The 13,245-nt window shown below is 27.4% G+C and overlaps 1 protein-coding gene across 1 annotated transcript in view; it reads left to right on the top strand.

Annotated features, from left to right (window-relative positions):
- tweek (transmembrane protein KIAA1109 homolog tweek) overlaps window positions 1-13,245 on the top strand; it is a 260,309-nt gene that overhangs the window by 219,965 nt on the left and 27,099 nt on the right. The window contains exons 74-80 of the mRNA XM_075370220.1: window positions 549-762; window positions 1,082-1,286; window positions 1,590-1,833; window positions 3,967-4,079; window positions 8,053-8,235; window positions 9,588-9,765; window positions 11,933-12,021. Coding sequence (XP_075226335.1) covers window positions 549-762; window positions 1,082-1,286; window positions 1,590-1,833; window positions 3,967-4,079; window positions 8,053-8,235; window positions 9,588-9,765; window positions 11,933-12,021 — 1,226 coding nt within the window. The remainder of the gene's footprint in view (window positions 1-548; window positions 763-1,081; window positions 1,287-1,589; window positions 1,834-3,966; window positions 4,080-8,052; window positions 8,236-9,587; window positions 9,766-11,932; window positions 12,022-13,245) is intronic.

Here is a 13,245-nt window from a genome sequence, read left to right as displayed (position 1 = left end):
TTGTTATTTTAAATTAGATTTTCCACCTCTAAAAATCTGATTTTTATTTTTATTTTTGTTGCTTTTGACTGTTTCACCCCATAATTCTAAATTTTTGTTACTGTTTTTCACAAAATGAGGTGTTGAGAAAAGGAGACAATTTCATTCCTACAAGGCTAGGATTTAATTCTATCCTTAAAAGTAAAATTCCATAAATTTTTCGTACCAAACTTTTTTTTGTTTCAGCCAGTGGACTCAGAACTTTCTTTATTATTCTTTTTTTTCTGAATAGGACATTAACAAGTAGACTTTTTAACATCTAGAGGTAAAATTTTAAGTAATTATTTTTCAGCAGATCAAAACATTTTTATACAATGTATAATGTAATATTTATTTTACTACAAAAGGCATAGGAAACATTTTTCTATGCTTTTTAATTCTGTAATAAGAATAACTTAATATACAAGTGAATGTGCACTATTTTTTGTACATTAACTACATCTATAAATTACAATGTAAATAAAGTTTTAAGGATCATTATTATCTTCATTTTTTTTATCACTTTTCAGATTAAGTCGTATGAAGAAGGAAAGGAGCTGTTCTGGTGGTATGTTTGAATTTCCTCCATCTAGTCCTAACTTAAATCGTAGATCACATAAAGACAGACATAATGCGAGTTCAACAACTAGGTTACGTCATAATCTTCAAATGCAAGCTAGTGCAGCAACTGTTGCTCAGTTAGTTGATCTTACTATTTTTCATATTCCAGGACTTGATGTAAAGGTAATTGTTAAATAACTTCTATTGAAATATTTTTTTTTTAGTTATTAAAATTTAACTTGATTTAATAATAATGTTATTCTTATTTTATTGTTAATTTAAGTTAAACCTAATTTTAATGTTAAAAATAAGTTTATTTTTATCTGTTATTACAATAGTGAGTAACATTATTTTACTCACAAAAATAAAATTATTATACATAATAATTTTGCCTAGTTAAATTTGTATAGCTAAAATAAGAATTGTATAATTAAAAAAAAATTATGAACTATTCTATTAGGAAAAGCAATACAGGTTTATTTTGAAATTATTATTTTTATAGGTACATTATGAATCAAAAACCTTATCAGAAGAAGGAGAAGGTACTGCTGGTCGCAAAGGTGGTACAAAGAAAGCTAGTCTATTTGCATGGACAACATTGCAGAGTATACCAGAGGAAACAATAATATCGCCTCATATACTTGAATTCTTAGAACAAACTCTTGAACCGATCCCAGCTCAGGGAAGATCTCCATTCCCATCTGCGGGTAAAATTTTATTTATTTGTTATTATGATTAATCTGTTGATATTTCAACTTATAAAAATTTTTACTAGAACTTGTTAATTTTCTTTTTTGTATTTGATATATTAGTAAACATCATCTATCTTCTCATCTTCTTGTTAAATAAGTTTAACAATAAAATAGATTACGCTCAATTCTAAACTCACCTTATTAAAGAGTTACTTGACTTTTTTATTTTATCTTTGTTGTTTTCTAATTATTTTATATACTTTTTTATTTTATCTTTGTTGTTTTCTAATTATTTTATATACTTTTTTTTAATTACAGTAGGTCCAGTTAATTCAATGTTCACAATGGACAGAGATGATGAAATGACACCTGGTCCATGGATAACACCTGGTGGCCAATATGTTTATGCTTCATTTCCTGTTGATGTTATTGTTTACTTCCATATGCAGCCATCAACTTTTCGTTTTTCATGTTTACCAGTATCTAGAGTTGAATGTATGTTACAACTGCCCAGCTTAGATATTGTATTCTCTTCTAAGCGTGCAGAATCAGAAGTTAGCGGGTAAGACTAGTTAGTATTGTTTTATTTGTTTGAATGTTATTTTATGTTTTTTGTTTTATTGACTTAACTTTTATAAAATTACATGTTATATAATTTCACATTCTTTAAATCTGTGATTAATATTTTTATAATTTTTTTTTAGAAAAAATTAATTTGTTTTTAATAAAATTACTTAAGGGTGTTCTGTTAACCATTTGCTATATAAGCTGAAAGGAAAGTAAAGTATCATTTTGATTTTGTGATACTTAATTTTATCAAATTCTGCTTCATGTTAAAGCTCCTTACATTTATGCTTAATATGTAGATGATTCATTAACATGTTTGTTGTAATTTTTCCAGTAATCTAGTTTACCAACCTAAACAAATAGTTTTTCACAGTTCTGGACATGAGGGTTACAATAAATGGGGAAGAAATTTTCAAAAAGTTTACACCATTAGACCCACCCAAAAAAAGAGGGGATCTTGTAATGGATTGGATCCATGTAATCTGTTTTTCATAAGAAACCTATTTGAAATATCCTAATAGTCTTGGAGCATCCTGAATCTACACTTTCATGCAATAGTGTATATTCAGTACCAAAAATATAATTTGTTTTTTAAGTGATGACCAATTTTTGAAACAATGTAAAAAGTTTTAAAATATTTGTTCAAACAAACATTGAAATTGTATAATAAAACAATAACGGATTTTTTAACCAAAAGTCTTATATAACTATAATTCAAATTTTTACACAAAACATGGAAGATCTTGATGGTGAAAATGAAAATATAACGAAAGACAGAATGATAAAATAAATATAGAACTCTGAAAGTTGACATAAATATCAAATTAGGGGAAATAAGTTTTTTTTAAATACTGACAAACTGTCAGTACTTTTATGATTGTTGTATGTTGCTACGTTTGTGTATGTTGCATTAAATAAATTAATCCAGAAATTGTTGGAAAAAATAAAGATAATAACAGATATGATGACAGAGTATTGATTAAATAATAGGAGATTTTTATCAAAGATTAGAATATCTGAATAATTTTACTTCTTTTCAGGAGTTGAACATTAACTCACACATGTTTATGTTTAAATTGACTAATTGAGATGAGGGTTATAGCAAATAAATAATAGCAAAAAATAATATTATATGTATTTTGATTGTTAAATGTTCATTCTGTAAATTATTCAGTTGTAGTTATTAAAATTAAATCTGATATCACAAAGTATTTTTAAATATAATATTAAAGCAGATATAACATGGCTAATGCTCATCTATATCATTTTATAAGATTAATTTACAGATAAATCTCACGTGAATTATTTTTTTGATTCATTACTTAGTATTTATCTTTAGCTGAAAATTATTATCAGAAGTTAATTAAATCCTTTAGGTTTAAATTAATTCATTAAAATTCCTTCAAATGTTACTTTTAGTCTTCTAAGAGGCTGTGTTTTCTGGTTTTTTTTTTCACCTATTTAGCTATTTAGCAAAATTGGTAAGTCTCTGAGCACTCAATGGTTCACTTATGTACCCATTTTAATGTAATAAATAATTAAATTACATTATTTTACACTTGTATCAATTATTTACAGTGTTAAAATGAGAAAATCATATTATAAATTTACAATTTTCCTTTGACAATAATTGAAAATCAAGCTAGAGTAGAAATTTTGTGACATTTTAATTTTAACACATATATTTTAAATGTTTATTGAATCTATAGAAAAATACATTTTCATATCTTTGTCTCCATATCTTCCCAGTATTTATAAATGAATATTATTCATGTATTACAGTGAATCAGTGTGATTTTTTTTTAAATGATTGAAAATATGTTTATAATGTTAAGTTGTTACAGTTTATCTAGTAGAAAAAAATATACACAAAAACAATTTCTTTCTAGATGATACTGACATGGAGAGAACTGTAATATACAATATGGAATGGATGCTGTGTGTGATACGGGATATAAATGTTTAGAAATGTTACAGATTGTTCTCTCTGTCTTTTAGGTAGCTCTGTTATGGGTTAAACAGTTATATCTAGCAGGGTGTGTGTTGTATTATATTCAGAGTTTATAGGCGTTTAGTTTATTGATTGAAAATATTTGTCAAGAATTTTTTTTTTTTTTTTTAATTTCAGAACATCTGGAAACAACAGTTCATTACCAGCTGCTATGGGTGGTCTTAGTGTAACAGGTTGTCTAGCCGATTTTTCTGTTTATATATTTCATCCATATGGAGGAAAGAAAACTGGTTTGTAGTTTTTTTATTTTTTTCTATGTTTATAATTTTTTTTTACTCCTGATGAGTAGAGTACATTGCAATTTGTTCAGCTAGTGAACAATAAGTAACCCCCTCATGGCCTAAGGAGATGAGGATGATACATGTGACATGTTTATGAGATGTAGTCTTGTACAGAGTCTGGCTGTCCATTCCTGAAGCATGTTGTTAATTGAATCCCAACTACCAAATTACATTAGTATCCACTATCTAATATTCAAATCCTTATAAAAACAACTAATTTTTACTAGGATTTGAACCTCAGAACCTTTGACTTCAAAAACCAACTGATTTGTGATCCGAGTTAACTACTAGGCCAGCCCAGTGGGCTATATGACCAAAATCCATATACAACCGATGCAAAGACCAACTTGAACTGGAACTTGGGGAATACCAAGGGGGATTTAGGCCATGGAGAGGTTGCCCGGAGCATATAGTATCCCTAAAACTTATGATGGACTTATATAAAAGACGGAAAAAACAACTAATAATCACCTTCGTCAACTTTAAAAGGGCCTATGATTGTATACACCGACTATCCATGCTGAATATTCTGAGAAACCTGGGCCTTCACCCTAAACTCGTAAACATGATAAAATTAACTTTAACCAATACCCAGTCCAGAGTGAAATTCAGAGGTGAACTCTCTCAACCCGTCTACATAAAAACTGGATTGAGGCAAGGAGACGGCCTCTCACCACTCCTTTTTAACTGCACCCTCGAATTTGTCATGAGAAAATGGTATGAAATAAATCCCAAAAATATAAAAATGGTACTAAGAAAAACTCCATCACACTAAATTGCCTAGGATTTGCAGATGACCTCGCTCTTTTAGCAAATAATATTCAAGAAGCCAAAACGCAAATCATGAGCCTTCAGAACCTAGCACAAAAGCTTCATATCTCTTTCGAAAAAACTGAACTAATGGCCATAGATCCTCTGGTAATAGAGCACATTACAGTAAACAATCAGAAAATTAAAATAGTAAAACAATTTAAATATCTAGGGGAAATAATAACTTATAATTTAAATGAAAAAGTGACATGGCAAAAGAGGACAAATAAAATGATTAATTCCCAAAAATTAACTTGGTCAACATATAACAAAAAATGCCTTTCTGCTAAAACAAAACTTAAACATTATAAAACTGTAGTACAGCCAAAAATCACCTACGGAAGCGAGACCCTTTTCAAAATCACTCAGAAAAACCAAATTGAAAAAATTCTGAAAATAGAGAGGAGAATTTTCAGAACGTGTATCAATAAAAAACACCAAAAAGAAGGCCAATGGTGGATTGTGCCAAATGAGGTGGTGTATCGAGAAATAGAGCCTGTTACTGATACTATGCGGAAAAAAAGAATCTCTTTCTTTGGTCATCTCATAAGGACACCGGAAACAAGACTGTCAAGAGATATCATTGAAAAGCTCTGGTTCCAAAAGCTAGAAGTAGGATGGATCAAAGAAATTAGAGAAGATGTGAAAGAATTGGGAATTTCCCTGACTGACCTACAGAATAAAACTGGAAAAATTACAAAGCTAAAAGACAAAAGCATTAGATTTAAACAAAAGACAGACAAACGACAAAGTACAACGAAGAGGGTGTTTATGGATGAAGAAAAGAAAGCAAGATCTGAACGGATGAAGAAATACTGGGCAGCTCGGAAGAGTAAAATAACACGCTTTTCTCAGAAAAGATCCAACTAAAATTGACTTAAGTGGTCCCATGTTGGCCGTAAAAGCATAATAATAATAATAGTATATATATCTGTATCTGTCAGTTATAATCAAATATTTTTTTATGCATTAATGTACATTTTAATAATACATTTTTTTTAAAAATTAGAAAAGCGTTTTTAAATCACCATGTTATTTTACATATATGTAGATGCAAATATGTTTCTCTCAGATATAATGATGAAAGACTTCAAACCATTTTTTTATTATTCATGGAATAGGATGTTATAAAAAAGAAACAATTAATTTATGAGTAATTCATACAGATCCATTATTATGTGTAGTGCACTTAAATGATTTATCTTCATTTTTTGAACTGTAAATTAAGAAGGTTAGAGTCATGTTAGAAAATTATTAAACATCATTTATTTCTCATTAATTTAATTTTTATATAACTATTTTAATAAATGTTGGTAAAACTATTAATATTTATACATTTGCCACTGATTAATTATTATATTACATTTCTATAATCAATAAAAGATTATGAATAATTTATATATGTTTATTACAGTAAATTGTTTCATATCAAATATAAATCTACGGAAAAGTTTTAATATATAAATAGTAAGAATGTTGTATTATATGCATATTTCAAGTGTAAATCTTTATCCTAGAATCTTCTTCATATTTCTGGAAATTAAATTGTTTTTAATGATATTAATAATTGTTAAGTTAAATAGTTTTTTTGAAACAAGATTCAAAAACTTTTTTTTAAAAAAATGGCAGGGAAAAAAGTATAGGATTATAGAAGATCTTGGAGAGATAAGTGGAGGAAGCAAGGAAGCTCTCTCATATCAGAGAGAAATGGTAGAGAACAATTAATGGTAGGATTGATTACCAACTTTACATAAAATAAAATACAAAGAAATATCCATAATGAACAATTACCAGAAACAGAAAATGCGTAAATAACATTTTACTTCAAATTTAAAATTAGAAGCAATTTTGATTGTTAATCATCATAAAATTGAAATGTGTTAAATCTTTACTGAGGAGTCAATAAACATATGAAAAAAATAATTATTTAATAAGTAATACTGACATAACACTATAAATGAATGATTATTTCTAAATATGTTTCAGAATAAAAGTAAAGAATACAAAAAAAACCTTTTGTCATTGCAGGCAGCCCAATCAAACCATAAAGTAAGCTTTTATAAACATCTAAACTACTGAAACTTTCAATTCAAATTTCACAAAGAGCTAATGCAGATTTATTGAATACAGATTTATCTCAAGAAACTAAAAGTATTATTTATTAATTATCGTTCTTTTGTTTATTTATTTTTATTTACTAATTCTTCAGTATCTTCTGATTATGATTATTTAAAATTGAAATTAAAGTAGATTTGAACTACATTTTTTGTAAATAGTTCTTGTGCATTTTCTTGTTTTCTGTATAAGATTTGATAAGATAAGCACAAAGAAAAATTAAGAATAACTCGTACTTACATTCAAAGTAAATTTTAAGGGTTTAATAATAGTATTTAATTATTTTTTTATTATTGTAACATATTCGCTGCATGGGATCATCCTGGTTATTACTCCAGTGCTGATTTAAATTTTTTTAGCAAATATTGTAATGGAAATGGGAAAATTTTCTTGAAATGTTTAAATCCTTCCTATTACGATAAAAAACTTATGGCATATCTGTGTGTCATCAGCACATTGCATCTGTATTTTTGATATGCAGATGATGCTCATGTACATAAACATTTTAGTTTATTAATAAACATAAAAAAGGATGATACATGTGTTTGTTTTTTGATGTGTGTGCTCAAATTTTTATTTCAGAACTGTACTTATTCTGTCAGTTCAAATTAACATCATTTTAAAACTCTAAAACTGTTATTATTTTAATGATAAACTGAAAGTATTTATTTAGGACAATGTTTTAGAGAGCTCATTTCACTTTTAGTCACGTTTGCAGCAATATTCAATGACTAAATTACCAAGGAGAATTATTACAAGTTTTTAAGCATTATATTGGAATTGCTTTTGTGTTTATCATTAAAAAATTAATGACTTTAAATATGTTTCACCACCAACAATAAATAATAAAATCCACCATACACACAATCGCATACTATCACCATAAATAAAATTATCAGTAACTCTGTTGCATTTTCCAATATTTAAAAAAAATTTCAAAATTATAAATTAATTTAATATTTGATATATCTGTATTTTATATAGTTAATTTTTTCAGGTTTAAAAGAAGCTCAGTGGTCACCATTATCAGATAGTGAACGTAAGGATTCTCTAAGTGTAAATGTTGAATTTGTTAAATTTCATTTGTCTCGAAGCCGTAAAACTAGTTATGAAAATATTACATCAAAAGGTACAAAGTCTAGTGGCTCTGATCTAAGTCAAGCTATTATACGATTTTCTAGTAAGTAATATTTCGGTTATTAATTTTTATTGTAAAATTATCATAAAAATATAAAATTGTTGTTTGAAAACTCAGTTAATAAATTTTATTAAGCAACATTAATTTAGTCTATTCTTGTTTTATACTTATTTAAGATACTTTTATTAAATCATTCTAAAAAATAATCTCCTATTTACCTTTTCTCCATGAAAATATTTTCTAATTACCTCAATTATACAAAATATAATTTCTTTATTTTCCATTTAGTTAATTTTTATGTAATATAATTTTTATTTTCAGGAAACATTTTAATTTTAAAAATTCTAATATTTTAAATGTAATGTTATTGAAAAAGATAGCATAAACTTAAACAGGAATTGTAAAATTAAAAAATATCATAACATTATAATATGATGATGTTAATAAAGCATAATATGGTGTTATATTATAATGGTTTATGTTAACAATAACGACAAGCATTTCCACTTACTATAACACTTTGGAATATCTTAGGTTATTTTACATCCTAGGGAAAAAGGATGTAAAATAATAGTAATTGGCAGTAAGTAATTCCATATTTAGTAAACTAAATTATCCCCATTGAAGAATACTTCATTCAAGTGGACGAAAGTATGTGACTTAAACCACCATTTCGGTTAACCAAAATATTTAAAAAGTAAATTAAAAAACTGATAAAAAGTAAGTACTATTAACATAATTTAAATAAAATTAATTTGATTACTCTGTAGACAAAATAATAGTTTTTTCTGCTTATTTTTTTAGAATGTTCAAGCCTAATTGGTCATATCAAGTAATCATAGAAAAAGAAAAAGATAGTGTTAATTTGTGATATGCCATTACCATAATGATTTTAGGCAGTCTGAAATTTGTTAAATAATCACTCCAAAAATGATTCACTCGTAAATAAACGCTCAAAAATCTTGAATAAGGATTATTACCAAAGAAAGGGATGGTTAAATTAGTTTTATGGGGCCAATTTACTGTTTCATATAAGCACAAAAAATTACTGTTTCCTGAGCCCACAAAAATGAAGGTGATATTTTGTCCCATAAGTGAAACTTTTAGTCTGTTTCCCACAAGGAGTGGTATATAAACATCATTATTTTCATAGAAGTCAACCTGCCTAGTTCCATTTGTAACTCAGATGATTTACATGTCCCAAAGCCTTAAGAAAAAAATCATTCATATATTTTAATAATAAATAGTAATAAATTCACCCTTTTCTGTTGAGAAATAGTTCATTATACTTGATTGCTCAACTTATTAAGGTAAACAAAGTTCATAATAATGTTAATTAATTGTTAATGTTTAATCATTAATAATATTCTTAAAATTGTATTTATTATTTTCAGCAATTGTTGATATTGGTTCTGCTTCGTTTAAATATGATATGCGTCGGTTAACTGAGATTCTTGCATTTCCAAAAGCATGGTATAGGCGAAGCATAGTACGTAGATTGTTTTTAGGTGATTTAAGCACTATGGCTGTATATAGTGAGGAAGATTCTAGTCCTGAACATGATATCGAAAGGTAAATGTATATATATTTAAATTAATGTATTATTCACTTTTTTATAGCGCAGGTGAAACAAGCCTTCATTCAGAAATATAATTTGTTTTCATCAAAAATTAATTTAAACATCAGGAATAATTAATAATTAAATTAAACATCATTTTAATGTTTAAAATTAATTTAAACATTTTTGAAAGTATATGTTTGGAGCTTAGCTTTATATGGAAGTAAAACTTGGACGATCGGAGTACCTGAAAAGAAAAGAATAGAAGCTTTTGAACTGTGGTGAGACAGGTAGAAGGGAAAAAATGTGCAGGCAGGCAACGTTTGGAATATGTAAAACAAATTGTTAGGGATGTAGGATGTAGGGGATATACTGAAATGAAGAAATGAGATGACTGGCACTAGATAGTGAATCCCGGAGAGCTGCATCAAACCAGTCAAATGACTGAAGATAAAAAATATATATATATATACAAAAAGGACGGCCAACTTACATATGACTATGCAGATATCACTAATTTCTAGCTTCTTTTCAGTTCTATGCGTTTCTCACTTTTTATGGCAGGGCCTTCATTATTGCTAAGCTGTCCTTTTTTCTGCCATAAGAACTTTTATTTTGTAAATTATTCTTTGGAGATCATCTTTACTATAGTTGTATAATGTTTTAATTTCACAATCTTCTGATTCTTCTTATACTAAGTGTCTTTGGTGATAAATATAAGTTTCTCCAGTTTTAATATTCTATTTTCAATTGAAACTATCTATTCATGATCTGCTTATAATCTCTTCTAGGTACTTAAAGTGATTGGTGACATTTATCTCTCCATATTTAGTCCCTATTGTCCTTTGTGTGAATGTTTGATGTTTGTCTTGATCTCCGTCTTGGTAAAGGGGGGTATCTGGTGGCCTTTTTTTGGACTGTTCCTGTTAACTCTTCTATTTGTACTACTGTATCTTCCTATTCAATTCAGATAAAAAAAGACTCAGGTCATCAACAAAGGCTAGGCATCTTATTTTGATTTTTTGGATCTGATCTTTGCACCTGCTACCATTTATATGCCAAATTCTTTTCGTTATCTTGTCCAAAACCACATTGAATTTTATGGTTATAGTCCATCACCTTGTCTCATTAACTCTGTTGTGACTAGTAAAGATTTGCTTATTTCTTTTATAAATTTAACTTTATGAGTGTGTTTGTGAGTGAACTGAATGAAGTTCAAAGTTTTCTGGTATTGTTTTTATTATAGTTATTTCTTTTTTTATTTACTTTTTTACATATTTTGTTCTGAATATTCTTTTTCTGTTATTTTTACTTATGATGATTGTTAAATTATTGAAATTGCTATCTAGGTTGATAAAGGTAAAACTTTTTGTGAACAGTTTTTAGAACATTATCTTGTGAAGATAAAAATACTTTAGAACAAAATAATTATATACCTTTCACATAAATTTGTCATTACAGCTAGTACAATTCATTTCCATAACCTCAAGCTCATTAATATTTTTATCATTTGCTTAACATCAAGATTTAGTATAGCCATCATCTATTTCATAAAAACAGAATTATTATTTATATTGTATTCCCACATTTTATCTTAAGGAATATTCTGAAATTATGCCAAAATAAAATGTAAAGTTAGAAAAACAAACAGTACTAAAGCATATATAAATATGCAATTCACTAGTATAGATGGTGACTTATATCTGATTGGTTCTGAATTTCATATTATTGTTTATAACACTGCAATGGTTAAAAACTGTAGATACTTCTGGAATGTGTTGTGATTTGTTAATAAACCACAAGTTTGCTTTAAACCTATGTTAAATTATTGTGTAGAGCAGAAGTTGAAATCATGCATATATAAGCGTATCAGGAATCACTTTTGCAGAATCGTAAATATACAAACATATTGATTAAAGGATTAATTACTAAACCTTAAACAGTTTCAAAACATGAAGCAAAGGAATGGGTGTCGAACATGAGAAAACAAGTGAAACCCCCCCAAGAATTGGAAATGCCTAGGTCTATGTTTTAAAAATCCTGTAGTTCTGAAGATTATCTGATAAGAATTAGCTGATTAATTACCATTGTATTTAAAAAAAATACAATTTATTTAAAAAAATTAGTTTTGATGTTTTAGAATTTAAGTATTTTTTACTATAAGTGTATTGTATGTTTTAGTGAAAGAAGCCCAATGTTGCTCAGTAATAGAGAGAAAATGAGGCTGAATATAGATGGTGATCTTAATCATCATGCACGTTTACGTTCAGGTATTATACGTTTTATTTTATTTTTAATGGCATACTTTAGTATTACAGTGTAATCCCATAAAGACAACTTTTGTCAATATAACAGCCTTGTAATTGCAACATTTTTATCACAACTCCATGAGAACAATATAAATGGTTTCCATTCATTATACTTTCATTGAAAGATCAAATCTCATTGCCCAAACACTTTTTATAAATGAAAATTCTGTATTTTATCAAGTCTGTAATGTTTAAAATATTACAATGAAGGTTTGTCATGATCAGCGTTTCTTACACTTTTAAAAAGAAACTGATCAATAAATTTTTATTTTTTGAAGTACGTCTTATTATATCTTGAGAAACAACGTAACATCTCCTTCTATTGCAGTTTATTTTAAAAAGATAAATTCAAATATGCAGAGATAATTCAGGCAAAATTATAGTAAGCAAGGATAAATGACAGCTACCGAATTCTATTAAAAACGTGAAAGAAACTTAATGTTTGAAGAGATGTAGTGATCATATTTCAAGATGGTTTAATAAGAGATTTAGATAATGAAATTATCAGCATGGGTGTAACTAAACCAAATTCATTGCATATAAGATAACCCAAACAGACCTACAGTTTTTTTTTTTTTTTAAATGGTTATTGCCTTCTACAGCAAGAAACTGCTATTCAAAAAAAATCCAACTGAACAGTTTACTATGAAATTGAGCATAAGGAATATCTCATATCATCTTTGCTCGCCATATTTATAAATTCTGTTTAATTTTATTATATTTTCAAATGTTTAAATTAAATCAGAAAAAGAGCATATACTGTGATTTAGTTTTGAAACTAATTAATACAAAATAAAATTAAAAATTAATTAATTGTTTTATAATACAAAATAAAATTCAAAGAAGCATTTAAAATATACATAATATAAATACATAAATATGAGTAACAGTATATTATACGAGGTGCTACCCAAAATTTCGGGGAATTTTACCATAAAAATAAAATATCTTACCATAACTTATAATTTCCACTGTCTCCTTCAAAGTAATCCCCTTGGGGATTGTTACAGTGATCCCAGCTTTTTTCCCATGATTCCATGCATCTCTAGAAGTCTGCAGGTGTAAGTGTTCCAAGCACGTTCTGCGTTTCTTCCTGAACCTCCTTTGAAATTTTATTTTTGGAAAGAGAAAAAATTTGTGCGGGTCAAGGTCAGGCAAAGGGTGGTTGGGGAATCACTACCGTCT

This window comes from Lycorma delicatula, chromosome 7, assembly GCF_047948215.1.
Source record: "Lycorma delicatula isolate Av1 chromosome 7, ASM4794821v1, whole genome shotgun sequence".
Classification (NCBI taxonomy): domain Eukaryota; kingdom Metazoa; phylum Arthropoda; class Insecta; order Hemiptera; family Fulgoridae; genus Lycorma; species Lycorma delicatula.
This window is presented reverse-complemented; position numbering and strand designations above follow the sequence as displayed.